Below are 25,176 nucleotides of genomic sequence, written 5' to 3' on the forward strand. Positions count from 1 at the left end.
GGGGGGCACGTGTGTGTGCGTGTGTTGTGGGATGTACAATACGGATTACAAACATGTATGCGTTGTGAGGGTGCACTAACTACTCCGTACAGTGTAGCTAGCAAGGGGGCCGGCGAGGCGCTCGTCCAAGGGTGCAGGGGGGAACCGAGTGCGGAACTTGAGCGGTGTTGCGAGGGATATAATCCGTACACTACACACTCCTTGTAGGGCACTGTGCCCGGTATGGTGTGCGACAGTCGGGGGATTCGCTGGAACTCACTGGTAGCATCATTAGGAACCCGGTGTGACTTGGGGAGTCGTGTACGGAATGAGTACGGAAGAGAGCTGTCCGCTCCAATGCCCATGACTCTCGGGAACCTCTGTCACAGGATAGTTATTTGGAGGGTGTTTGCACTGTTGTGCACGCAGGGCACGACCGGGACACGGGCTTGGCAAACGTGCCGCCGAAACAAGTGCTCGTAACAAGGAAGTCGGCCCTTGTGTCATTGATGTTGGTCTCTGTTGATTCCCAGGCTTGAGATCAACACAGACAACAAGCAATGGGGAGCCGAGGAAAAGCCACCTCGTGCGTGCTGTTTCTGAAGTTCGGATGAGCACCCGAGTTGGGACGACCCATAACCCTAACCCCTGCCTCTGCACCCTTCCTTCACCAGGCTTGGCACCAGATGAGCCCTGATGTGTGTCGCAGATGTGCATCGAACGACGCTCAGTCACTCACTCGTCAATCAGCCATTGATCTCATCTCGCATGCCTTCATGCAGTACCTTTTTTTTTTCTTTTTTTTTTTTGCCAAAAAGCAAAGCACCAGTTGCACAACTTCATGATCCGTCTCTCAGATATTTAAATTTCTTTCCCAACACCATCAGCAATGAGTACGAGCAATTTGCCCGCCGTTAAGCGACAGCATCTCCTCGCTGAATTGTATGACGCTCCCACAACCCCAACCTGTTTCTCTCTCTTATCGGCTTGATCAAAACTAACCGAGATTGATTTCCACAGCGCCGGTCTCAAACAAGCCTGTCCCCATGGCATCTTTGTCAGTCTCACACCAGGCGACCCAACTCTCTGGTCGGGCGTCATGTTTGTGCGGAAAGGTACGCGCTCCTCCCCATTTCAACCACCATTGTATTTCTCCCATGCATTTCAGTTTTTTTTTTTTTTTTTTTTGGGGACGAGAGAGACATCACGAATGGGAGTTGGGATTTAAGTGTAAAGAAAGAGCGTGTATATGGCTGAGTGAGAGAGAGAGAGAGAGAGAGAGAGAGAGAGAGGGAGAGTGGCAGGAGAAGAGAGCGAAGCGATTCGAAGAGAAAGAAAGAAAAAAAAAAAAGAATAGAGAAGAACAAGAAGGGAGAAAAAAAACAAAGAAATGAAAAGAGTATGTATGACCACTGACGAACAAAATAGGCCCCTACGCCCCCGCCATCCTGCGCTTCCACATCTCCTTCCCGGACGCCTACCCGGCGCTCCCGCCGCTCGTCGCCTTCTCTACCGACATGTTCCACCCCCTGATCACGCCGCTGACCACATACATGTACTCGACCGACGTGCAGGACGGCGGCACGGCGAGCGCCAACGACGACCAGCGGCTGCCCCCCGGTGGCTTCAGTCTGAGGCATGGGTTTCCCGGCTGGTTCGGGCGCGGGAGGAGGGCTGCTGCGGCCGCCGCCGCAGCCGCGGCTACGGCTACGGCTACGGATGTTGCCAAGGCTGCTTCTAGTGGTAGTAGTGGTAGTAGTAGTGGTGGTGGTGGTGATGGTGATTCGACGAGGGGCTCGGGAGCGAAGACGGAGGGCGACCGGGACGCGGTGGCGGGAACGCCGACGAGGCCCGTGGCTACGGCCACCGGGACCTCGGCCGCCGCGTCCTCGGTTTCGGCGCCCGGCAGCTATGCGCGGACGGGGACGGGCAGCACCAAGGAGGTGTCGACGTACGAGGTGCTGCGGTACATCCGGAGCACGTTTGACGACGAGGACGTGCTCGACTCGATCCCGCTCGACGCCGCGGGGAACCCGGGCGCGTGGCATGCTTGGCGGACGCACCGGCGGCACGTCGCGGCGAAGGGGCCGTCGGGAGCGGGCGAGATTTCCGGGCGGGAAGGCGGAGCGCAGGCGGACAAGGATCCGGCTCCCTCGCCGGTGGCTGCAACAGGCGCTGCTGCTGCTGCTGCTGCTGCTGCTGCGGTGGCACCGGCGGCGGCGGCGGCGACGAAGCGTCCCGACGAGTGGAACTGGGAAGGGGTCTGGGAAGAACGAGTAAAGAGGAATATCGCGTCCAGCTTGTCCGAGGGGGTGTTGTATGGACATGCCGGGGCGCCGGATGAAGTGGTAACGTTTCCGGTTTCTTCCTTCTCGCTGTGGTGAACCCGACAGGCTGACCATTTCCTCCCTCCTAACCCCCCCTTAGATCAACTTCCTGAACATGGACGAAGCCGAGGTCGAGGGGGCGAAGTCCAATCTGCTCCGGACGCTTGGCGCGGCAGCATAGTGTTATTGTGCAAGAGCGGAGTGCCCCAAGCGACTTTCCCTCTCTGTGGCTACAGAACGGGACAGTGATCGCGAAACTGCCTCGGCAGGCACGCTTTCAGAGAGTGGAACGTGAGAAATTTAGGAAGGGGGGGAAGAGGCAATCCGTATGCTTGTGCTGTCGGCCTTTTTGCTCCATCTTTACCAACACGCATCTGCGCATCTACGCACTCCCATATCGCATCCTTTGTTCACATGGTTACGGTTACGGCAGAAGATACCGCTCGGTAGGACACACAGAGTGCCATCCCAGTCCGGTATTGCACATGGGCGCCTTGCAGTGTTGGGCGGTCGTGTCTGCTTCGTCTTCCTCCTCGGCTTACCGACGGGGTGTTCTGATTCCAATAGACAGCTCCTCCACACAACAAAACTCCCAGGTCATGTATCCTTCAGTTCCGCGACCAGCCACTGACATGCCGGGGCCCGGGCCGGGGCCGGAGCAAACTTCCACGGCGGTGGAGCGCTGTGCTGACGGGCAGGTCGCCGCGATGGCGATTGGCAGTCAACACGAGGACGCTACCCCATGGCGCGCCGTGCCGAGACCGCTGCATATCACGAAGCGATTAACCTCGAGGAGGAGCGGTCGAGTCACAACGGACCCGCGAAGGAGCAGCCAAGAACGCGAGATGTCAGGCAATTGCACGGACAGCCCCTTCGGATCGTTGGACAGGCATCGCCCCCTGGCGCTCCCAAAAATAAGAGGTGACCGGGGTGGGCGGGCCGCGTTTCCTGTTGCTGTTGGTTGCACCCAAAACGAAAACGGGGACCCAGGGACCGTCAATGCTTGGATACAACAGATATCAGGCCGTGTCTGCGCGCAATCTGCTTACGACAGCCCGGGTCGAATAGCCGCGCCGCTGGCCCATCCTGTCGCCCTTGAGTATCAACGATCCACCTCATGCACTTCAGGCTCACGTCAGTCGGACCGCCGTCCACGGTACTCCCCCGTGCTGGGCAAGGAGGGGGGGAACCGGGAAGGAGTCAGCCCGGCCCTCCCGGCCCCGCCTGAGTGCGCCCAAGAAGACGGATCGCTGCCCTGGACCCCGAGGACAACGCTCCGCCGGTCGCTACCGGACAGGTCAGACGACCATGCACGCACCTCGGGTATGCCGGCCAAGACTGGGGCCGGGAATCCTGCCGGCTGTCCTTCCTTACCGTCGCTCCCAGCTGTTGTTCATACGCTCGTTCCCCAGATCGTGGTGACCCCTGAATCGGCAGCTGCGGATGACGGCGTCGTAACCATTTGGGTAGCTGTGCAGTTGTCCGTACAGGGGTCGAGTACAGCCGCCGTAGAGCAGGTACTATACGACCCGGCCAGTGACAGACGGTCATGTCAAGGTCAGTAATGATGGCGAGAGCATCGAATGGCCCACAGTCTCAGAGATCTCTCTCTCTCTTTTTTTTTTTTTTAACACTCGCGAATAGGTGCACCGTGGCATGGGTTCTTCTTGTACGACGTCTCGCTAGAACTACTTCCCCTCTCAGAAAGCACGGTCGTCGAGGTGCTCGGCGATAAGGCATGCCCGAAGTAGGCTCGTTCGTCTTTTTTTTTTTTTTTTTTTTTTTTTGCTTGGTCGCGCCCGACCCCCCCTGGTATTGCTGACCAAAACGACAGGATACTGCACCCGGAATCCCGGTTGCTTTTTGTGGCCCAGATCCTACTGGGACCCGCAGCTCGTCATCGACCGCGCACCCGCCACGTCCGGCAAAATTCGGACGATCTGATCGAGGATCTCGAGGTGGAGCTCGGCGGCACCGTGACGGAGTATCTCGAGATCCGCGTGGCCTACCGCCACTCTGGGTACCCGCAAAGGCGCAACAAGCTGACGTCGGTACCGTCAAGCAGTCCTGGTCCCGACGGCCTCTCGGGCATTCGGACGACGATCCAGACGACGGCCACCGCGAGCATTAGGCGGCACAATTCTGCCTCGCCATGGTCGCCGCTGCCCTGCACGCCGCGCCCGAACCGCCTATTCGAGGTTGTTGCCTCGCATTGGGGGGCGGACAAGGCGCATGCCGTGATGCAGCGCGTCATACGATCTCGATGGATCCAACCGCGACCCAACGTCGTCGGCCCAACAACAGGTCCACCGATACGTGTGTCGGAGCCCAAGGCGTCCCAGCTGGCCTCGGAGGAACGATAGGAACGGTACGACAAGCCTAGCCGCGGAGAATCCCCGCCACGGCATGTCGAAGTAGAGTATGGCGGAGAGTGTTCGGAGAAGGGCTTCGCAGGGCGTCATCCGGAAGGAGGCCATGCGGCGGCGGTGGCGGCGGTGACGTCGTCAACGGAAACCGTCCGGCGAAAGATTTACCGCCGCCGCCCGGGTAGTCCCAGCAGAGCCGCCTCGGTATCCCGATCTTCTTTCTTTACTTCTGCTTCTTCTGCTTCTTCTTCGTCTTTGTCGTCCCCGTCCTTCCCGAGTGAGCCAACGCCATCGTCACACTTGCCGCACCCTCTCGCGTCATCGTCAGGAGATGGAAGGGCCGGCCGCTCCGGTGGAAGCACTAGCTCCCGGGAACGAGCGCGGACGGGGGCAGAGATACAGCGCGGGCCCGTGGGGAAGTGGCTCATGGGGGCCGACGCAGCGCCCGTTGCTCTCGATCCTGTCGTAGTCGATGCCAAGATGGACGGCGAGGGCCAGACGAGGCGAACGGCTGTTGGAGGCGTGGGAAGGTGTAGTGGGATGGTGAGTGTGAAGGCCAGGACGGGCAAGGAGGAGAAGGAGAAGGAGAAGGAGAAGGAGAAGGAAAGGGGGTGGGGATGGGGCTGGACAGGCTGGTGGGAGGTAATTACTAAGTAATACATATATATATATAGTCGGTGGTCTGTGTGATGCTGGTAATGCGCGCTACGTATACTGTCACTTTCGGAATGGCGCGAAGTGGCGATGGATCTCTCTGTGTTGCTTTCACCCTCCCTCGTCCGGTTTTCCAGGTTCAGCCTCCTCCCCTGATCCAGTTCCTTCCCGGTCTACTGCTTCCTCCGTCGGCCCATCCCGGCCCACACCCGGCGGATTCCCGTCTTCGTCAAACTCTGCCCACCGAAAGAAGTCGCACGCCTCTTTGCCCGGCACGTTACCGGCGTGACACATCCAGAAATACCGGCCCCGGTTCTCCCGCTTTTTGGTCGCGACCCGCAGCACGGCGGGGATCCCACACGGGCACCGCGGGGTGTTGCGCGGGTGGAAGGCGTCGCGGTAGTGGCGGTACGTCACGTTGATGCGTCGGCTGCCCGCGATCGGGTGCGGGTCGATGGCCTGGGCCGGGGCGATGCTGTGCTTCCACTCCTCCTGCATCTCGGCGTGCATCACCAGGAGGGAGTTGTGCGGGAGGTGGATGGCGATCTGGCCCGTCAAGTCGGCGTTGCTGTTGCTGTTATCGTTATTATTATTATTATTATTGTTGTTGTTGTTGTTACTCTGGTCCCTCGCCTCGGCGCTCGTGCCTGCGTCGTCCTGGGGCAGGATGCGGCGAACGCGGAACTCGCGCGTCACGCCCAGCGAGAGGGAGCCGATGACCGGGCGCGGGCCGAGGTAGGTCAGTTGGTCGCTGTGCTAGAATGAATGAATGGAATGGGGTTTTCCGCGTCAGTCCGGCAGGATTCTCGAGACAATAATAAGGGGCGGTTGGAAGGAAACCTCTCTCCCCTCCTGGTCGAGCAGGCTGATGATTTGGGGGGACCCTACCCAGCCGACATTCTCCGTTGGCCCGTTGTAGCAGTTCACGAATGCTGCGTTGGGCGTCCATGGCCCGGGGGACTGATACCTGAGCTTCTTGCCGCCGTAGCGAGTGCGGATGCGCTCCTGGATCTCGCGGTTGACCGCCTCTTGCACGCGGGCCTTGACGCGCTCGAGCTGCGGCGTCAGGGTTCGGACATCCTGCATGCCCATCAGCGCAAAGTCGAAAGGACGGCGAGCCGGGGGGGATGTATGGAGAGATACCGTCATCCTGGAACCATTGTACACGTACTCGTGCTTCTGCTGCTGGAGCTCCTTGTAGCTGCCCACGTAGAAGCCCGTGGTGTGGGGGCTCGAGACGACATTGTCAAACAGCTTGAAGGTACTCTTCTCAAACGTTTTGGACTCCTCCAGCAGCTCCTCGAGCAGGGAGTTCGCCTCCTCGGCAGGCAAGAAGTTGTGGATGACAGTGCAGGGCGTGTGCTCGCTAATGTCGACGGGGTCGTACAGATGGAGCGTGGTCCCCTTTCGGGAGAGCACCTTGGCCCGCTTTGGCGACGGAGAAGGGTCGATACCGGCCGTGCTGACGGCGAAGGATCGCAGGGAAGACTGCGCAACCACCATAGACCCCGGGCCCGGTTTCCGTGGCAGTCGAGCCTTGATGGTCTGCGATGTCGCCTCGACGTTGCCGTCGTGGGCGAGCAGGATGTCAAGCAGCGTTTCCTGGTCAACAGTCGGGTGAAGCGAGGATAGGATGGCCAGTTTCACATCTGTCGACTCCTCGGGCTCATCCTTGTCCACGGATGGCCCAACAGTCGGGACATGGTCCGGTTTGCGCTTCTTTCTCGTTACAAAGGCATCCATGGTCGCAGAGTTATGATAGAGTATAGGCGCTGCTATATTGACAGGGCCGATCAAACGGGGCCTCATATGACGGGGCTGCGCTACATGACATGGCTGCAGTGATACCGACCCGCGATGGCGTAGTGGGATCGAAGTCGCGGATGCAACCCGGTTTTTGACGCGCCTCGTCGCTTTCGAGAACGAAAGGGCGTAGAGTTGTGGGGCATCCAGGGCACGAGACGGGAACGGTATCTCGTGACTCGATTTGGGACGGAGAGCCGCGCAGCCAGATACCTAACTAATAGTTAAAGATGGCAGTCTCGCGTTCGTCCCTAGAATAAATAATATCAGGCACGCACACCTCGGTAGGGGATGGATTAACCTGGACCGTTAGTTTCTGCTGTGACTGGTAAGTGCGGCCAATTGAAAAGAAACATATAAAAAAAAATAAAGAGATTGCAACCAGCAGTCCCGCCGTTGGGCTGATACTAACGCAGTCAGAGCTTCTAATAGTAGGCTGCTGGAAGGTACTGTGCTCCAAGTACGGATTAGTTAACACCAGTTAACTTATCGGGGTACGTTACTTCCTAGCGCGGTACTACTTGCCCGCGTGCGAGGTGCGAGGTGCGAGGTGCGAGGTGCTAGGTACCCATCCGCAGTTCAACATTACTGTAGTACGGAATACTTGATGGGGCACTCTGCCGAGAAAAGCAGATTCCCACCGTGGGGGATGGCGGGGCACCGCTCCATTCCCTCCGCCGCTTGCAGGCCAGAAGAATGAGCCGAGGTCTCGGCCCCGCCATCACTCTCTCTCTTATTACCGGCAAACCAAGTCGCAGTGCCGAAAGCCCAAACTGTCACCCCTCCGCTCGCCGACATCGCCAAAGTTGCCGTCAGTGTCGCGCGCGCAGTAGCGCACCAGTTCTCCCCCCCGGCGACCGGCCATGGCGTCCATGCTCGAATTCCGCACTCTGGGCTTCAACCCGTACGCGGTCAAGTACTCGCCCTACTACGACTCGCGCCTCGCCGTTGCCGCGTCGGCCAACTACGGCATCGTAGGAAATGGCCGCCTCTTCGTCCTCGGCCTGGGCCCCGCCGGCATCCAGCTCGAGAGGGGCTTCGACACCAATGACGCCCAGTACGACCTTGCCTGGTCCGAGATCAACGAGAATCAGGTGGTCGTGGCCTGCGGCGACGGCTCCCTCAAGCTGTTCGACCTGACTGCCGGCGGCTTCCCCGTCATGAACTTTGCCGAGCACAAGCGCGAGGCCTTTTCCGTCTGTTGGAATCCGATTGCAAAAGACAGCTTCATCTCCAGCTCCTGGGACGGCACCGTCAAGATTGTGAGAACCCCTCCCTCCCTCCCTCCCTCCCGGCTTCCCTACCGTGCTCGTTTGTTTGTACAAGTATTCATCCAGGCTAACGCGTACCCCCCTTTCCTCCCTCTCCTCCGCTCCCCCCGCGATCAGTGGTCACCCTCCCGCCCGACCTCGCTCAAGACCCTCCCGGTCGGCAACTGCACCTACTCGGCCTGCTTCTCCCCGACCAACCCCGCCATCATCTCCTGCGTCTCCTCCGACTCGCACATCCGCGTCTTCGACCTGCGCACCCCCGTGTCGGCCAAGTACCACCTGACCACCATCATCCCGGCCCACGCGCCCCCGCAGGGGACCGGCGGCGCCGGCGCTCCCCTGCCGCTCCTCTCCACGGGGCAGACCTTCGGCGGCACCGTGCCCGCCGAGATCCTGACGCACGACTGGAACAAGTACCGCGACACGGTCGTCGCCACCGGCGGCGTCGACCGCATCGTCCGCACCTTCGACCTGCGCAACCCGGCCGGCGGGCCCATCGCCGTCCTGCCCGGCCACGAGTACGCCGTCCGCCGCCTCGCCTGGAGCCCCCACGCCAGCGACGTGCTCGCCAGCGCCAGCTACGACATGACGGTCCGCGTGTGGTCCGACGGCTCCGCCGCGCCCCACCAGCAGGAGCATCAGCAGCAGCAGCAGCAGAAGCTCCCCCCCAACACCATCCCCGTCGGCACCCAGCTCGGCGTCATGAACCGCCACTCCGAGTTCGCCACCGGAGTCGACTGGTGCCTGTTCGGCACGGGCGGCTGGTTGGCCTCCACCGGGTGGGATCAGAGGGTCCTGGTGTGGGATGCCCATACCCTGCTGAGAGCCTGATTACTCTTTTTCAGGGCGTCTGGGCCAGAGAAAGGAAGCAGGCAAAGAAGAAGAAGAAGAAGAAGAAGAAGAAGAAGAAGAAAAAGAATAAAAGAAGAATGTGTTAAACACTGTACTCTACAACGACTTGGGATTGGCTCAACTTGCTGCTACTGCTGTTGTTCTTGTTGAGGGGACAGGAGAATCATGTCGGCTACGGAGTGTGAACAGAAAGTGGACAAAAGATGATACCCCGCTGGAAGAAATAACGACGACGACGACGACGACGACGACGACGACGACGACGACGACGACGAGGAGGAGGAGGAGGAGGAGGAGGAGGAGGAGGAGGAGGAGGAGGGAAGAAGACTTGGCGATACAACGGGCTTTGGAAACGTCAGGTCGGACACGGGTACGGGTACGGGTACGGGTTCGGGTTGTCCGGATAGACAAACAACACAGTAAGGGAAAGGAGATGGCATGCCGGCCGTAGTTGGGAACTGGGAGTTTCCCTTTCAAAGAGCGCGAGGAAAGAACACTGGATTCGGGATGATAGGACCCGGAGGGTAGGGAGTGGGGGTCCCCGCCAGGCGCCGGAGCTAGGACTTTCAGAGCCGCTTCTCCCCAAGGGACGGAGCACGGGGGCAGACTACACGAGGCTCGAATATATATTAATATGTGCCCCCGTCTTCTCTGTATCACAACCTGCAACTCTTTGGCTGGGAAAGCCGTTTCCGTCATTACTCTCCTATTATACAATGCTAACATTATAAACGACATGCCGAGAAGATCTACTATATATATGTACGAGAGAGACAGAGCTGGATAGAGATGAGAGATGGGCAGCTTGTCACCCGTCAAAACCGCCTTGCCCGATGCACCAAAAACAGAGAGAAACTGACAAACGTCGTAAGAAGCCCCATCTCTATCCCTTCCCTTGTAGACCGACCCAACGACCCGAGATCATGAAATACAGCCCTTCATTTTCTTTGTGCTTTAACTTCATCCCTCGCTTTTTGTGTTGCTCGCTCCGCCTCTCAAAGGCAGATAGATGCGAGCTTCCTTCGTGTGTGTCAACAACCTCCCCCTCCCTTCCCCCCCCCAAAAAAAAACACGCCTGCAAACGCCGTCTTCCCCCGTCGCACAACGGCGGATGAGATGGAGGGGGAAATAGAGGATGCAAAGAGGGAAACCAAATAGCCCAAGATCCGTAATCGTACACATACAAGCTTCCTAAATGTCGCGGGAAGAGTGTTCAAGCGGGCGAGGACGCCAAGTGTTCCCCCCCCCCCCCCCCCGGGTTTTACTCGCCGCGAACCACCCGACCTCGGCAGGAAGTTAGAAGGCAGGGCGAGGGGCCCGAGCCCGACCACGACTGCCGCCATTCTCGTTGGCGGCAAGACGCTCCATCTTCTCAAACCCCTCGGACCGGGCGCCACGGTCCGAGTAGCTGCCGCCCCGATTGCCATATTCCCTCCTGGGTTCGATATCCCTGGCCGTGACGGTCCGCAAGCCCTTGATGTGGCGCCCAAAATGATTGACAAACTTGGTCGAGAGGGCCGGGGGCTGGTCCAAGCCGAAAATGTACTTGGCCATGTTGTTGAGTTCGTAGACGACGTCCTGCTTGTCGACGTCCTTGATGGCGTTTCCGAGAAGCGAGGCATACGTGTCCTTCACGACTTCATAGGGGATCTTTACCGCAGCGTTCTTGATGTCCTCAATCACCTGAGGAACGTCGGCCGCCCGAGCCACGTCCATCGAGGCACACTCGAGGTCAGTGCAGCGCTTGATCGGCAGACCCGGAAGCCGGCTCCTGGCGGCGGGGATCTCGACGTCTGCGGTCAGGAGGTAGGCCTCGCCCTGCTTGCCCGCACGGCCGGTACGGCCGATACGATGGATATACAGATCCCGATCTTGCGGGAGGTGCACCTGGATGACGTGGGTCACGTTGGGGAAATCCATGCCTCTGGCCGAGACGTCCGAGGAGAAGAGAATGGCGCTCTTGGCCTGCCTGAAATTATCGGCGGACCGCGTCCGCGCCGACTGGGACAGCTTGGAATGAATGTCAAAGATCCTCGGCATCAGGCGGTCATGGAATTTGAGGCGGCGGAAGATGGTTGCGTAGGCCTGGACGGACGACGTCGTAGGGAGGAAGACGATGGCCTTGAACGGGAGCTTGTCCGAGTCGTCCAAGGTCTTGCGGAGCTCGCGGCGTACCAGTTCCAGGAGGGTGGGAGGCAGGTTCTCGAAGCCGCGGCAAGGGACGATGAACTGCGGCACCCTCTCGTGCGTCGGGACTTCGTCTGCCCTCACCGTCTGGACAAACTCGAAGTTGGTCGGGTTGATGAACTTTCGGGCAATGTTGACCACGTTCTTGGGAATGGTGGCCGAGTAGAGCAGGGTCTGCCGGGGCACGTCCACGGGATGAGGCAAGTAGTCGAGGATGCTTTCGAGCTCCGCCTTGAAGCCGACGTCCAGCATCCGGTCGGCTTCGTCCAGCACCAGGGCGGCGAGGTTGGGAGCGTCAATCCCGGTCGATCGGTCCGAAAGGAGGTCGTGCAGGCGGCCGGGGGTGGCGACCAGCAAGTGGCAGCCCTCGATACGCGTCTTGCGCAGCATTGCGTTCTTTTGAGTTCCGCCGACGGCGGTTTGGATGACGACGCCGGTGCCTCTGCAGAGCTTCTTCGCCTCGACGCCGATCTGCTCAGCAAGCTCACGGGTGGGCGAGAGAACGATGGCGCGAATGTCGTCGGACCTGGCGCGGCCGCCAGCGCGGGGGGATGCGAGCTCCGGTTGGCTAGCGATGAGCCTCTGGATGACGGGGACGAGGAAGGCCAAGGTCTTGCCGGTACCGGTTTTTGCCTGGGCAACACTGAAGTGGCGGCGCACGTCAGCCAGCCGTGTGCACGCGATTCGACAAAGGAGGAGGGATGGCCTACACGTCTTTCCCGGCAAGCGCGGGACTGATGGTCATGCTTTGGACATCGGTCATGGTTTCGTAGCCCAAGCCCTTGGTGAGGGAGTTAACGAGATGCTCATGAACGCCGAGCCTGCGCAGGTCTTCGAAGCGAGTGACGAGGTTTGACGAGCCATTATCGGAGGAGGTCTGAGGGGCTGCGGACTCGGCCGAATAGAAGCGGAGGAGAGAGCTGGCGGGACGAGGGACGGCCGGGGACGGCCGTGAGCTTCGCGCGAGGGCGAGGACGGCCGAAGAGGCCCTGAATGAAGCCTGAGCCGGACGGACGGCGAGGGCTACGCGGGTCGCGGCGGCCTGCCGTAAAAGGCTGGTCTTCATCATATCTGCGCGCGAGCTCGTCGGTTCGAAAGGATCGTCAGTGGGTCGGCAATGTCTCACTGGTCTCTGTGAAGAAAAGGTATCAAGAACAAAGAACGGTATGGATTATGGATGTATACAACACGGGGCAATCGTCGAATACAGGCGACGAGGGGTTCTGTCGGGGGTCTTGGGTCGGGTCCGGCAGTAGTTTATCAGAACCGCCGAGTAAAAAGGCGAAAAGAAAATTTCCAAAGCTCGCTAGGGATCAGCGACCAATTGCTTATCTTATCGCGCCGATTCAACCGTCGACGCGTCTAGGTGAACTAGCTTTAGCGCCGTTACTCCGTAGCTGAACCCACTCAGCAGCTCGCGGGTACCTGAGGAGAGGTACGGAATACCTTACTTAACCCGTACGGAGAGGTTGCAAACAAGGTACCGCAGTAGTGCGTGGGTACCTGATTGACGAGCTTGAGCTTTCTAGAGATGGCAGAGGGCAGATATGTTCACTGTGTGCGCATACCTTACACAAAAATGGAAGCCACACCGAGGTTACCACAAAGCTGGTAGGTACGTACTCCGTAGTGAAACGACCCGAGTTAAGCCCCAACGACTACAGCCAGCATTTGCTTGTCTGAATCTAGTCGCAAGTTACCCAACGACCCCGTACCGGTCTTCCGTTTAATTACCTAGTGCGTGCGCCATTCTTCCACAGCCAGATCCCCAAACCGATCTAGTCAAACGCCGTTCCAAACGCCTCTAGACTCTTTACTCCAAAGGCACGCAACAATGACAGCGAGTCGGATAGAGGAAAGAAAGGAAAAGGAAGAAGAAAAAAATACCAAAAAGGAAAACCCGCCATAAACAATTAAAAAAAATGACCTGGAGGAGCCCTAGATCCCAGTTTTGACAGCATCTTCTTCCCACCCCGGCACGACCCCCTCGCGCACCGCCTCGTGCTCGTGCTCGTGCTCGTGCTCGTGTTCGTGCACGCTGAAGTCAAAGACGACGCCGCGGACGCAGTCGAGGGCGTAGTTCAGCAGCATCAGCAGCGCCTGGCAGGGCCAGCAACCGGAGAGCCAGTGGAGGGCGAGGACGGCGACCTGGAGGAGCGCGGCGAGCGCCATCAGCAGCCGCGGCACGTACTGGTGCCGCTGCTCCGCCTCGACGACCCGGGTCCCGAACCCGGCGAGCTTGGGCGTCGCCCACATCGCGACCGAGTACACGGCGTACATGCAGAACATGGCCAGCCCCTGCAGCTTGCCGCGGCTGCTCCGCCGCCGCCCCCCCCTGCGGGCCCGGCCGCCGCTCCAGCCCCAACCCCCCGCCGCCGCCGGCGGGTTCCAAGACGCGCCGAGCGCCCGGGGCATGGAGCGGTGCAGCATGGCCGCCTCGGCCGGGTCGAGGTCGCGCGGGAGGCCGCGGAGGATGTGCTGCGTGCCGTTGATGTACGCCGACCGCTCAAAGTAGGCGTCGTGGTCCGCGTGCTGGTTGTGGCGCATCTCCTGGCCGGTGACGTATTCCCGGCTCGCGTTCAGGACGAGATCCAGACCTGCCCACCGGCGGTGGAGGCGTGTGTGTTTTTAGCTGACCGATTCCCTTACTCTGCTCCCGTACGCTTGTTCAAAGTGTTTGGGGAAAAAAAAGGGGGGGAGGGAGGGAGGGAGGAAGGGGGTACAAACCTTGGCTGGCGGATTTCCAGTCGATTCCCGAGCTTGTCGCGGGCGATCCCAGGACGGCTGCCAGGGAGGCAATGATAGAGACGAACCATTTCCCCTGAGCGAGCGCGACGTCGACGCTTCGTCGGTCGGGTACGGCTGCGTGGTGCTCCAGCGCTGGCCCGACGACCGGTTTCAGGCTCATTCTCGCCTCTTCTGGCCCCCCCGGTGCCGCAGTCACCCCAGCCACCCCCTTCGCTCCTCCTGCTGTCTCGATCCTCTCCCGTCTATCCTCATGGACGGCGCGGTGGTGCATTGCCGTAGGTTGGCACCCGGCCTCCGTCCCGGCCATCGACCATGTTGCGACTAGGTCGGCGAAGCGGCGGAGCGTGTCTAAAACGCCCAAGGTAGTCCATCCTCCGAGCTCCGAGCGGTCCTCGGAATACATGGGGTCGCTGAATGGCATGGTGCGCGTGTGATAGTTGATGGGACCTCCCAACATAGCGATGCTTGCTCTTCCTTGGTGCTATTCGACCCGTCCCCCGTGTGTGGCCTATAAAGTGTATCGAGGGAAGAAGAGAAACAGGAGAGGGATGGACGAAAAAAAAAAAAACACGGTGCGTCAGGAGGAGTCGAGTTCTCACATGGATAAGCGGCCAGGATTATGTTCTACTTGCATGATATGGGTCCCAACGGTTGCGGGATGGAGTCATGAGGGGCAAGGCGGTATCAAGCGAGTCTTGGGGAGTACAGCCTGTGTGCATAATCCGTGCATCTCTCGATGCGCCACGTCCGTGTTCTGTCCTCAAAACCCCGTTGTTTTTTCTCCTTTTTGTTTACTTGTATATATTCTACAATTGTGAGGCGATAGACCAGTCTGTCAAGCGGAAACCGGAGTTTGAGTTGACCAATTGGTACAGCTCTGGACCCTGAAAGAACCGAAAGAGAGAATTGATGCTACCAAAATTCTCCTTTCGATGGCATGTGAAAGAGAGCTTATCAGGGCCAGCTAAGGAATGTGGGGCATTAACTACACTACACTAGGCGTCCCCAGCGTGCGGCAACAACGCTTGGGGTATGTTACTCCGTACTGTACATGTACATACCTTGCCCGAGGCTCGGCATACCTAATCGTCACATCCTCCGTAACAAGAATCGCGGGAGTGTACTTCCGTACTCCCGTAGGAAAATACACTTACGCATCTCATATTCAATGTGATCTCGAGATTTCTAATAGTGGAAGATATCCCCGCATGATTTGGAGATAGTTGGTACAATGGCGAACAAGCAGTGACGCTGTCCTGGGAGGCCGACGTCGTGATGATCCCCTGGTGACCGCCTTCCTCCGCTCCCGCAGATATTTACGTACGCAACGAGCAAACTTTGTCTTGAGGGCTGAGAGCGCAATCTCGTGTTCTCCTGGGTTCTGCAGACAACATCATGGTGTAATTCGCAGATCAGCCTATGCAACTCGAACGGCTAGAGCGAGCCGGCGGCAGGTGAACACGCCTTGCTGCCTCGTATGTGTCTGCTTACGACAGCACCCATCCCAACACCGTCTTATGATAATGATACAGCACTTTCCCAAAAGCACATCAACTTTGCCCCGCAGCCTTCTCGGCAGCAATCTTAGCCTCCATCTTCCTCCTCGCCTCGAGGATCATCTGGTCCCTCCTCCTCTGCAACAGCGACTGCCTTTCCTCGCGGTTCGTGCTCCACCCTTTCCCGGACGTCTTGCCGCTACCCTCCGGCTCGTCGAGAGGCGCGTTGAGCTTGTCCTTCAAGTTGTACCTCGTAATCAGATCCGGATGGGAGGGGCTGGGAGTAGCAGGTTTGGACTGCGGCGTCGTGACGTTAGCGCCAGCGTTGCCGCCGCCCGGAGGCGGAGGGGGCTGGAATGTGATGGGTGGCTGTACACAAAAGTTGACTCGTTAGCCTTTGTTCATCCTCGAAGGAACCAGTGACGATAACAGAAAATCGTCGGACCCATGGAATAGAGGGAAAGGAAGCAGAAGGGCGGTGTAAAAAAAAAAAAAAAAAAAAAAAAAAAAGAGAGAGAGAGAGAGAGAGAGAATGAGTGGACTCACAGTCTCCAGCCTGCCCGCCAGGATCCTCTCCGCCGTGGCAGCCACGTTGCCGCCCGTCCGCTGGAGATCCCACAGCGCCGTGCGCCGGTCCACCTGGGGGAACATCTGCTGTATCCTCTCGGCGGCCGCCTCGCGCGCGCGCATCAGCGCCGCCGGGTCGCTTCCCGCCGCGGCCGCCCTCCCTGAGCGTGGTGACTGCGTTGACGAGGATGAGAAGAAAAAGTAGCGGATGATGAGCCCCGAGATCACCAGGATCACGACGAGCGAGGGGAGGTTGAGCTGTTGGTCGTCGGCGGCGTCGGGCATGGTGGTCGGCCGGTCGGTCCCTTGTTCCTTCTCGGGGCTGCTTATTGCGATCGGGGATTCGAGGGTGCAGGTCAGGATCCGTAGAAGCCAAATCGCAGCGGTTTGAATGGATGATGAAGTCGTGCAGCCAATCTTGTTGCGATGACAAGGATTTTAGGATGTCGGGCGAGCCGCCGGGATGGGTTGGTGGCAGAGGGCAGAGGGCAGAGGGCGGTTTCGGCAGGCACGTGGCGGCGACCGTTGCCTGGCGATGATGTGGTGCGCACAAAGCCGTCAGGGGGTGGATGCGGGACGCAGAGAGAGTAGTCCTGAAAATGCGACCCCGGTTCCGCGATCAAAAATTGGGATGAGTTGTATATGCTGATGCTGACGAGAATGATCCAGTTCGTTGGGGGGATCATCTGCTTCAATGGCGTCCGGGTTAGAAGAGCAAACCCACACCTCCCCCCCGGCCCCTGAGATCCGATCGCCGCCAAGAAACAACCAGGAAGGCTCAGTGGCGTTGCGCCTGGCCACTTGGAGTGAGTGGATCCGTCGTGCCGCAACTATCCTTCTTCAACGCCACTGTTGCCGCGCCACAGTGGCAGTAGCAGTACTGTACGTACTCCGTACAGAGCACAGAGCTTTGCATACTAAACACTTAAGACTCTCCCTCGAAGTTCTTACCACAGCTGCTGTTCCTCGAAGGAGATGATCCCTGGAAAGGGAGCTCAATTTGTGTTCCCGAATGCGCCAGCACCCATCTCATAGCCGCTCCTTGAAGAGGACGTAGTCGTCCGAATACGTACACACACACACACAGAGAGAGAGAGAGAGACAGAGATACCTACAGACATAACCAGCTCCCAGGTATTCTGTAAGGGGACTCCACAGTCCCTTGCGTCGACGTTCATGCGGCTCTCCTCGCTTCGTCCGATACCTGATCCCGAGGGGTGCATGCCTCTCCTCTTCTCAATCAACCCCAGTGGATTCAAGCTCCTATGCTCTGCAGCTGGGCGGTAGGCGTAGTATCAAGATCGGCATAGTGCAACACCAGTTCTCGCTGTCAAACGTGTGAGCAAAATGGAAGTTTCAAAAATTTATATTCCGCCCGGAGCGATTCATCACATACCCTCTCCTTGCGCCAGTTGGCCGTGTCCCAGACGATGTAATACCCGCGCTCGTGAGCAGGACCCAAGGACTGGGGCACCATGACGTCGTCTTTCGTCAGCCACATCTGCATCTTCTTGTGCCACCGCCAGTTTCGGTTATTGAGCTCGATCGCGGCCATTTGCTGCTTAATATCCCGCGGGCAGCTGTAGAAGATCCACATCAACGTCTCCTCGTTGAAGCTCGAGATCTTGGCCTCGATCGGCTGGACGTTCTTCACTTGGTAGCAGTCAGGAAGACGGAACTTAGGCACCGGCGACCGCGGCGGAGCATCTTCGTAGAGCGAGTAGACCTTCGCTGACAACAGGCTGAAACCAGTTAGCGGCTGCATCTAAGGTTCCCTCCGACGAGGTGAGCTCATACTCTGTCGAGCGCATGTCCACCCCCAGCGACGCCGGGTCGAGCCCGCACGTCAGCGCATTGTAATCGGGGAAATTATTCATCAGCGTCCGGAGCCCCTTCAGGCCCCATTTATCGATGGGTGCCATCCCCTCTAGAGGATCTTGCACCTGGCTGGCAGAACCCTTCTCCTCCTCTTTGCCCTTTCCCGTCGGAGGGTCATTGCCGATCGCGCCGTGAGGGTTTTTCCCGGCTACGGCGCCTGCCGAATCCTCGCGATATCCAGTCCCCTTCTGGCGCGACTCATCCTCGGCCGGACTACGTGAGTCCTGTGGCCGCGCTATCGCGGACGGCGAGCGAGCGTCCGCGGCCCTCGACGTCGCAGACAGCGCGTTCAGCAGACCGTTTCCTGCCCGATTCGCGTGCATCGCGGACCCGGAAGCTGAACCCTGGGAGCCAAACCCCAAGCTTGACATCAGGTTACCTCCTCGCTCCTGCCCGCTCATCTCTCCGTTTGCGCTCCGGTTCAGCGGCGGAAAATCGTCGGCTACACCAGACTGCCCTTGAGCTGCTTGGGACCCAGTCCCTTGGTTCCCGTATCTATATGAGCTCTGCGCCGAAGCCAAACGCGAGGCGAACATATCGTCTTGCTGATTCTGCTGCGACGAGATTGGAGTCCCCCCTCCCCGATGGACGCCCGCGCCAAGATTCCGGGGGCCTTGCGCAGACCACATGGACGACTGGTTTGCCGAGTTGAGCTGGTTTGAATTGGATAACGTTGGAAACTCTCTGCAGAGGCAACTAGTCAGCTATGCTTTTACCTGAGAAAAATTCACGGACGCGGATTGGGGCATGTTCCGGAGAGAACCGAAGCAGAGGCAGATCCGTAGTACCCCTTCAGAATCGAAGCGTAGGGAAGCCCTTCCGCTAGTCTCTGGGGCTCCTCGGCGAGGCTTGCTTCCTTCGGTTTGAGAAAAAGCTTAGGTTTGTCGCGCCGAGGCGTGGCCATTTCTAGCATTGGGTGGTTTCTCGATGAGAGCCAGCCCAGACGAACCCGGAAGCGGTCGCGTCAAGCCCAGAGCGGAACGGCGAGGCAAGCGAGTTGGGAATATTCCGTCTTTTTTTTTGCGCGAAGATGGTCCCGAGAGAGCCCGCTGCGAAAAGGGAAAAAAAAAAAAAAAGGCAGCGGAGTAAATGACGCGCCGGGGAAAGAATCCCACGCTGCAGAATGCGCCAGAAAAAGCGGCCGCCGCAGACAAGGTTCGCGAGAGGGACCCGGAAGATTTGGGCGAAAAGCTCCGGGACTGGGCACAAGCAACAGCATCGCAAATGAAAGAAAGAATGTTGACTTACGCTAGGTCGAGTGGCGTCGCCGGCTGTGACCCCGTCAGGCTCTGCGCGAAGCTAACGTTTCCTCCTAGTGGTCTCGCCGCGCCCGGGGGCACACTTGCGCTCCCCCCCATAGGCATGCCACCGCCGAAACCCCATCCTGCCGCGTTCCCGACCGGCCCTAGAGCCCGTCGTGTTAACCATCGCGCACCTCGAGAGCCTCGGAAGCGGTTTAGCGCCGCAGCGCTTCCCGCAGCGCTTCCTCACCTATCTTTCCGTTCGGTAACCTGTTCGAGACGGCCCGGCCGGATTGCTGTTGTTGTTGTTGTTGCTGGCCTGCGAACCCATTGGGCATGCCGCGAAGCGCTTGTGGTACACCCCCTATCATCGCGTGCGCGTCAGCATATTCTCTTCCGGGGCACTCGACAATGGTGACGATAGCAGCAGTGGGGTGGACGCTCGGTGACGGGGGCGCTGCTCGAGAGGACTCTGCGACATCCGGCTCGGCCAACCGCGCCTTGAACCAAAATCCGACCCATCTCTGCGGAAAAGGGTTCGGTTGCCCGAGTTATTCGCCCAGTTCTCACGGCTCAAGGGCAGAATAGGCCTTTTAGCACCCTCAGAGTCCCAACCTCCCCTCTCCCCCCCTTCCCCTCCCCCCACCCCCCAAACTGCGGTTCTGTAAGAGGTGCTCCTTGAGTGCACCTCTGTACCCAGAACCCCGACTCCCTTCCAGGCCAAACAGTCATCCCGTCCTCAGCGCCCCCGAACGTCCGCTCGATGCGGCATCGATGCGGGAGAGGGTCTCATGCAGGATATGTGAAGGCCGGGAACGGGCCAAGCAGCGGGGCACAAGAGAGACCGGGAAGGTCGAGTCGGGAAAAAAAAAAGGACGGACGCAGCACCACCATACCTGGTCGGTTCATGATTGACGCTAGCTCGGCGGTCTTCTCGTTCGTTCGGCGGTTTCGGTCGTCGTTTCTCGTATGGCCTCGTGTGTCTCGTTCGGGGAGTGTGGGATCGAAGGTGGTGGGACCTGTTCGAGATGGAGTTCAGCGTCGTGTGGGCCACAAACACGGCTCGATTCCAAGGCTGGCTGGCACCTGCCGCTAACATCATTAGCGGCGAGGTGTGGGGTCCGTGCGCCAACGTAGCACTGAACGGGAACGGAGGTATCCGTACTGTAACTACCTGAGCGACCTTTTCGTGAGCTTCGTTCTCCATGTTTAGCATTTCTTGCCGCGTCTGCTTTGTTCAGGTGAGGTTTGCTTCGCCGCTTTGGTCAAAGCGGATGATGTGTCAAATACCTATCACAAGGGTTTGTCATCCTGCAGGATGTACAATCGAGATAATCCGGAGCCGATAAATCGTCGGATGCCTTAGATGTCTATCTATGGCTGCATGCATAGATATATATATATATATATGTGTGTGTGTGTGTGTGTTATATGCGTGTGTGTGTGTATATGTACATAATCATGCCCCCGGGTCGCCTACCACACACGCCCGTCTCCTCAGAAACTATGTTGGCCTTGCCTTTCCGATTGACTGCTCTATGCTTTTCTGAAAGTCGAACGCGTCCAGATGGCGCCCAATTAGAACCATCTTGCCTGCCTTTGAAGGGGGCGAATCAGGCGGTTGTGAAGGGCTGTCAAAAATGTCGAAGATCTCGCGCACTCCCTGGATGATCTTTTCCTTTCCGCTATCGGTAAAGAAGCGGCCCTTCAGTCGATGGATATCGTACGCCGGGCCGCCTGTCGGCTCGTGGCCGGGGAGGACGTTTTCCCACAGCACTGAGCGCAACCACGCATCGAGCGCCGATTGTTGTTCCTCGGTCAGCTCTGGGAGCGGGATCGAAATGGTCGAGATGGTCTACACAGATCAGCTCACCGGATGATCAAGTCAGACTCCGATTGAGCACCCACCTTGTCGATGTGACTGTGGCCGAGTCCTGGACGGTCGAGACCATCAACAGTGTCGTAGGCGTGCAAGTCGAGCAGGAACCCTTCGAGCTTCGGCACGACACTCTGGGTCGTGGTGAAGACCTTGGACAACCCGTTGATGGACTCGATCCTATCCTTCACGGCCTGCAGCTCCTGCTCGCTCACCAGGTCGGACTTGTTAATGATGATGACATCGGCGTGGGAGATCTGTACATGGGCGGTTGTCATGACCGGCCCATGCGCATCTTCGCCATCCCCGTGGCCCTCGACTTTCCCTGCGGGGTCGTCCAGGCTACGGAGGATGTTCTTTGCGTCGACGAGGGTCACGATGCCATCCAGGTAGATGGTGCTGCCGAGCCCGTCGTCCATCCAGAACATGGGCGCAATGTTCCCAGGGTCTGCAAGACCCGTGGTCTCGAGGAGGATGTAGTCAAACTTGCCCTTCTTTTCCATCAGCGACTCGATGGCGTTCACTCCGGTATCCCTGACAAGCCGCGTCAACGCTCGTCGTCCAGCCATCGTAATAAGACCGGGACTCACTTGACCGAGCAACATATACAGCCGTTGCCCACGTCCATCCACTCTTCGACCGACTCGCCGTCCTTGTTGATGGTCAAGGACTTTTCAATATCCAGCGCTTTTTGTCCCGTCACGTCAGCCGGCAGCAACCCGACCCGGCATGGGCATTGACGTACAGTCACCAAACTCTAGAAAACCTGCGGTCAGCCATCTGATACTTTTTGCTGGCACAAACAGAGGCTGACCTCACCATTCATAATGACCGCGATTTTTTTGCCATGCTCGGCGGTCAGGATGTAGTTCAACAGCGTCGTCTTTCCCGCACCGAGGTATCCTAGTTCCAATTAAACACCGGATCCCACATGCAGCAATGGGGAAACAAGAAGAGGACCTGAGATACACACCAGTAATTAGCGTGATGGGTACTTTTACTGGCTTTTCCTCGGGCTCCAGATCTGTGCCGGTAGAAACCAGCTCCGGTGGTGCGTCGTCATCCAAGTCCATTTTTTCCGTTGAAAGGAGAAATGTTTCGTCCTCTAGATGTCAACTCCTCGTACTCCAACAGAGTTTTCGGTTATGGCTTGCCCAAAGCCTGTCCTCAAGGTGGTTTTTTTTCTTGTCGCAAATGTTGGCAGTTACATGTAAGTAGTAGTGAAGCCAAATCGCGGGGTACCAGATTATCAGGTCCCCGCCGAGTTTGCGGAATGCTTGTAACCAAGGCATGTACGGATTACAACTATGGATAGTTACTGCGTAACATAACGAAACGGGATTAGCATGCGCCTAAACTTGACAAGGGTGCGCCCACCAACCAGGGGTAGTAGTGTTGCTGGCAGCTGCAGCTAGCTCCAGCACGACCTCCCATTCAACAAGCGCCCTAAAACTTAATAACCCTTACGAACAGATTGTACAACACCAACCACTTCTTTTCCGGCGCATCCCGACTGCGCAATCCTGGAGATCCCGGCGCCCGGAGAAGATAGTTCGCCGCAGATTCTGGGAGGAGCTATTGCGTGCGCACGTCGGGCGACTGATCCGCAACGATCGACTGCCCCTGGTCGACCACAGGAATCACAGTCGGCCTCACGAGCGCAACGGGCACAGCGGGTACCGATCATTGCGGCCTTCCGCTGAACGTCCGTCGGACCTCGAAACGCCATGTCGCTGCCACCGAGCTCGCCCCGGCTGCCTAGCCCCCCACCACCGGCCGAGATTCAAATCGGACCCAAATCGCCGCTTATGGGCGCCAACGCAGCACGCCAGACGACGCAGATGGAACAGACGGCCATCAACGTCAATGCCAAACGGCGCATTCATCCAGGCACAAAGGCGGCCGATATGGCCGCCGGGCCGCCCCTGGTACCGTTGCACGAGGTAGGAATTTTATACCCCTCCCCCCATTCCCGCCCCTTCCCGGATCGGTGGTGGGCGGCCGAGTTGACCAGGCGCGCAATCTCCTTACAGCTCGACTCGGCCTTTCAGCTTCAGGAACACCTGGCAGCTCTGCACTACCACCACACCGCGAGCCACACGACGCCAATCAACCGCGACACAGCAGAGCTTCTGGCCGCTCCGCCGGCCGGCGTCGACAAGACGCTGTGGCTGTACGAGCTCTGCCGCTTTCTCATCGCCCAGTGCAACACCTTGATCGTCGGCTTCCTCTTTGACACGCCCCCGTGCAGCGCCGCCACCTGCCCCGAGATGCGAGCCGGCGAATGGCAGTTTCTGTGCGCCGTGCACGACGCCCCCAAGAGCTGCTGCGCCATCGACTACTGCTGCCACACGCTCGACTGGGCCACCAACGTCGTGACGAATCCCAAGATCTTCCCCAGTCGCTTCGTCGTGGACGCGCACGACAGCAACACGGCCGTCAAGAACCTGATCAACATCTTCCGCCGCCTGCACCGCGTCTTCGCCCACGCCTGGTTTCAGCATCGCGGCGTGTTTTGGTCCGTCGAGAGCCAGAGCGGTCTTTACGTCTTCTTCAAGACCGTGTGCGACATCTACGATCTCTTGCCCGCCGAGAACTACAAGTTACCGCCGGAAGCCGAGGGCCTGGACGACGGCAACCTGGGCGTTGGCGACCCCGGAGACAGGAGCGACAGGAGGCAGCAACAGCACCACCACCAGCCGATGGGGAACATCTCCATCGCGAAGCCGCCCGCTCGTCGGGCTATTGAAGACGTCGACTACTCCGGCGTGAACAGGACCAACACGAGGAGACACATTAAGAGTAGTCCCTCGACAGGGAGCGCAGTCACCACCGTTCCCGAGGCAGACGAGGATGACAGCTCCGACCTGTCCCACAGGCTACGGGGGATGCGGATATCTGGGCCTTCCGGCCCCCAGGCAGTGCCCGAGGAGGACAGGGAATCAGCCAACATTCCGGTAATGGTGGAGCACAGGCCGCACCTGGCAACCTCCGAGCAGCCGAACCGGCCATCCAGTGTAGTCCCCCCGCCGGGGACGGCAGCGGGGGGCGATAGCGAGCCGAAGCCTGCGCCAGGATCCGAGGTCACGAAGCAGGCAGCGGCCGAGCCGGAAGCCCCGGTCCAAACCCAGAGCGCAGCGGAACCGGAGACTCGTCCCGAACCCGACCGCCAAACTGAGCAGGAATCGGGGCAACAAGACTCCGAGCCTGCGTCGAAGACGAAGGAGTCGCACCCCCTCGCTCCAGTCCCTGATGAGCAGCAGCAGCAGCAGCAGCCGCAGGAACTCGAAGCCCAACCAGGTGTGACGGCCACCGCTGAGGGGGACGCCGAGCCAATGGAGACGGAACAACAAGAGGTTGAAGACCAAGAGGCAGCGTCAGCACTAGCAGCAGGAGCATCCACCGACGGAAGCGGCGGCGGCGGAGGCGGCGAAGCGGTCCCCGCGTCATCTTCCGCCGTGGCACCTTCCGACACGGAGGCGGCCGCAGAAGCGACGCCGGAGGAGAAACCAGTGGAGACACCGGCGCAAGAAGCGGGGCAGGAAGCGGCCGGAGGCGAGGAGTCGCAGACTGCCGCCGCCGCCGCTCCCCACGTCCAGGAGGAGAAGAAGGATTCATCAGAAGAAGAGTCGGCGGGGTCTAGCGGGTCCGAGTCGAAAGCTGGAAGGGTAGAGGAAGAAGACAAGGACGGCCGAGGAGGAGGAGGAGGGGGGGCGAGCGAGGCGGGGGCAGGGGATGAGAAAGGGGACACCGCCGCCGAGGAGAAAACCGCAGATGCCTGAAGAAGTTTTTTTTTTTTTTTTTCTTCTTTTTGGGGGGGGGGGGGGTGTTTCCCGAGGCGCGCATGAGGTCCTGATGGAGCTGTTTGATTTCATGGTGGGTGTTCCTGTTGCTGATCAATAGTATTCCCCCCCCCCCAAAAAAAAACGCG

The 25,176-nt window shown here is 59.0% G+C and overlaps 11 protein-coding genes across 11 annotated transcripts; 6 read left to right on the plus strand and 5 right to left on the minus strand.

Moving 5' to 3' along the window:
- The first annotated feature begins 763 nt into the window (after window positions 1–763).
- P884DRAFT_227708 (uncharacterized protein) lies at window positions 764–2,963 on the plus strand. Its single transcript, XM_069439692.1, has 4 exons — window positions 764–921; window positions 1,000–1,094; window positions 1,408–2,327; window positions 2,407–2,963. Exons 1-4 carry the CDS (start codon window positions 869–871, stop codon window positions 2,485–2,487), a joined length of 1,149 nt encoding a protein of 382 aa, XP_069295851.1. The 5' UTR covers window positions 764–868; the 3' UTR covers window positions 2,488–2,963.
- Window positions 2,509–3,002, plus strand: P884DRAFT_45866 (uncharacterized protein). The gene has a single exon (XM_069445909.1). It carries the CDS (start codon window positions 2,635–2,637, stop codon window positions 2,935–2,937), a length of 303 nt encoding a protein of 100 aa, XP_069295852.1. The 5' UTR covers window positions 2,509–2,634; the 3' UTR covers window positions 2,938–3,002.
- Window positions 3,003–3,631: 629 nt separating this feature from the next.
- P884DRAFT_279148 (uncharacterized protein) lies at window positions 3,632–4,057 on the plus strand (the record flags this gene model as incomplete). Its single annotated transcript, XM_069443270.1, has 2 exons — window positions 3,632–3,863; window positions 3,951–4,057. 2 exons carry the CDS (start codon window positions 3,632–3,634, stop codon window positions 4,055–4,057), a joined length of 339 nt encoding a protein of 112 aa, XP_069295853.1.
- Window positions 4,045–4,669, plus strand: P884DRAFT_301418 (uncharacterized protein; the record flags this gene model as incomplete). The annotated part of the gene is made up of 2 exons (XM_069444853.1): window positions 4,045–4,061; window positions 4,141–4,669. The coding sequence occupies 2 exons, from the start codon at window positions 4,045–4,047 to the stop codon at window positions 4,667–4,669; spliced, it is 546 nt and encodes a 181-aa protein (XP_069295854.1).
- Window positions 4,670–5,437: 768 nt separating this feature from the next.
- P884DRAFT_279149 (uncharacterized protein) lies at window positions 5,438–7,069 on the minus strand (the record flags this gene model as incomplete). Its single annotated transcript, XM_069443271.1, has 3 exons — window positions 5,438–6,082; window positions 6,215–6,406; window positions 6,470–7,069. The coding sequence occupies 3 exons, from the start codon at window positions 7,067–7,069 to the stop codon at window positions 5,438–5,440; spliced, it is 1,437 nt and encodes a 478-aa protein (XP_069295855.1).
- Window positions 7,070–7,841: 772 nt separating this feature from the next.
- P884DRAFT_247259 (WD40-repeat-containing domain protein) lies at window positions 7,842–9,231 on the plus strand (the record flags this gene model as incomplete). Its single annotated transcript, XM_069440492.1, has 2 exons — window positions 7,842–8,391; window positions 8,518–9,231. The coding sequence occupies exons 1-2, from the start codon at window positions 7,993–7,995 to the stop codon at window positions 9,229–9,231; spliced, it is 1,113 nt and encodes a 370-aa protein (XP_069295856.1). The 5' UTR covers window positions 7,842–7,992.
- A 1,272-nt stretch (window positions 9,232–10,503) lies between these two features.
- P884DRAFT_293504 (P-loop containing nucleoside triphosphate hydrolase protein) lies at window positions 10,504–12,698 on the minus strand. The gene is made up of 2 exons (XM_069444224.1): window positions 12,150–12,698; window positions 10,504–12,082 (listed from the first exon to the last, which is right to left on the minus strand). The coding sequence occupies exons 1-2, from the start codon at window positions 12,506–12,508 to the stop codon at window positions 10,549–10,551; spliced, it is 1,893 nt and encodes a 630-aa protein (XP_069295857.1). The 5' UTR covers window positions 12,509–12,698; the 3' UTR covers window positions 10,504–10,548.
- A 640-nt stretch (window positions 12,699–13,338) lies between these two features.
- On the minus strand, window positions 13,339–14,942 carry P884DRAFT_247265 (uncharacterized protein). Its single transcript, XM_069440493.1, has 2 exons — window positions 14,167–14,942; window positions 13,339–14,036 (listed from the first exon to the last, which is right to left on the minus strand). Exons 1-2 carry the CDS (start codon window positions 14,642–14,644, stop codon window positions 13,378–13,380), a joined length of 1,137 nt encoding a protein of 378 aa, XP_069295858.1. The 5' UTR covers window positions 14,645–14,942; the 3' UTR covers window positions 13,339–13,377.
- A 795-nt stretch (window positions 14,943–15,737) lies between these two features.
- P884DRAFT_205480 (uncharacterized protein) lies at window positions 15,738–16,535 on the minus strand (the record flags this gene model as incomplete). The annotated part of the gene is made up of 2 exons (XM_069438651.1): window positions 15,738–16,052; window positions 16,230–16,535. 2 exons carry the CDS (start codon window positions 16,533–16,535, stop codon window positions 15,738–15,740), a joined length of 621 nt encoding a protein of 206 aa, XP_069295859.1.
- A 970-nt stretch (window positions 16,536–17,505) lies between these two features.
- Window positions 17,506–22,318, minus strand: P884DRAFT_205417 (CobW/HypB/UreG, nucleotide-binding domain-containing protein; the record flags this gene model as incomplete). The annotated part of the gene is made up of 11 exons (XM_069438649.1): window positions 17,506–17,577; window positions 17,647–17,992; window positions 18,048–18,812; window positions 19,377–19,533; window positions 19,620–19,893; window positions 21,030–21,224; window positions 21,278–21,779; window positions 21,836–21,932; window positions 21,991–22,002; window positions 22,065–22,148; window positions 22,219–22,318. 11 exons carry the CDS (start codon window positions 22,316–22,318, stop codon window positions 17,506–17,508), a joined length of 2,604 nt encoding a protein of 867 aa, XP_069295860.1.
- A 387-nt stretch (window positions 22,319–22,705) lies between these two features.
- On the plus strand, window positions 22,706–25,027 carry P884DRAFT_293508 (Mob1/phocein; the record flags this gene model as incomplete). The annotated part of the gene is made up of 2 exons (XM_069444225.1): window positions 22,706–23,188; window positions 23,279–25,027. Exons 1-2 carry the CDS (start codon window positions 22,973–22,975, stop codon window positions 25,025–25,027), a joined length of 1,965 nt encoding a protein of 654 aa, XP_069295861.1. The 5' UTR covers window positions 22,706–22,972.
- Between the last annotated feature and the right edge of the window lie 149 nt (window positions 25,028–25,176).

Source organism: Thermothelomyces heterothallicus (genome assembly GCF_042370625.1).
Source record: "Thermothelomyces heterothallicus CBS 202.75 unplaced genomic scaffold P884_scaffold_19, whole genome shotgun sequence".
Taxonomy (NCBI): Eukaryota; Fungi; Ascomycota; class Sordariomycetes; order Sordariales; family Chaetomiaceae; genus Thermothelomyces; species Thermothelomyces heterothallicus.

Coding starts and splice junctions, on each gene's coding strand:
- P884DRAFT_45866 (XM_069445909.1), top strand. CDS start 2,635: ATGCTTGTGCTGTCGGCCTTTTTGCTCCATCTTTACCAACACGCATCT.
- P884DRAFT_293504 (XM_069444224.1), bottom strand. CDS start 12,508: ATGATGAAGACCAGCCTTTTACGGCAGGCCGCCGCGACCCGCGTAGCC. Junction 12,083..12,149: donor GCGCTTGCCGGGAAAGACGT/GTAGGCCATCCC, acceptor CCGCCACTTCAG/TGTTGCCCAGGCAAAAACCG.
- P884DRAFT_247265 (XM_069440493.1), bottom strand. CDS start 14,644: ATGTTGGGAGGTCCCATCAACTATCACACGCGCACCATGCCATTCAGC. Junction 14,037..14,166: donor CTGGAAATCCGCCAGCCAAG/GTTTGTACCCCC, acceptor GCCGGTGGGCAG/GTCTGGATCTCGTCCTGAAC.
- P884DRAFT_227708 (XM_069439692.1), top strand. CDS start 869: ATGAGTACGAGCAATTTGCCCGCCGTTAAGCGACAGCATCTCCTCGCT. Junction 1,095..1,407: donor CGTCATGTTTGTGCGGAAAG/GTACGCGCTCCT, acceptor CGAACAAAATAG/GCCCCTACGCCCCCGCCATC. Junction 2,328..2,406: donor CCGGGGCGCCGGATGAAGTG/GTAACGTTTCCG, acceptor ACCCCCCCTTAG/ATCAACTTCCTGAACATGGA.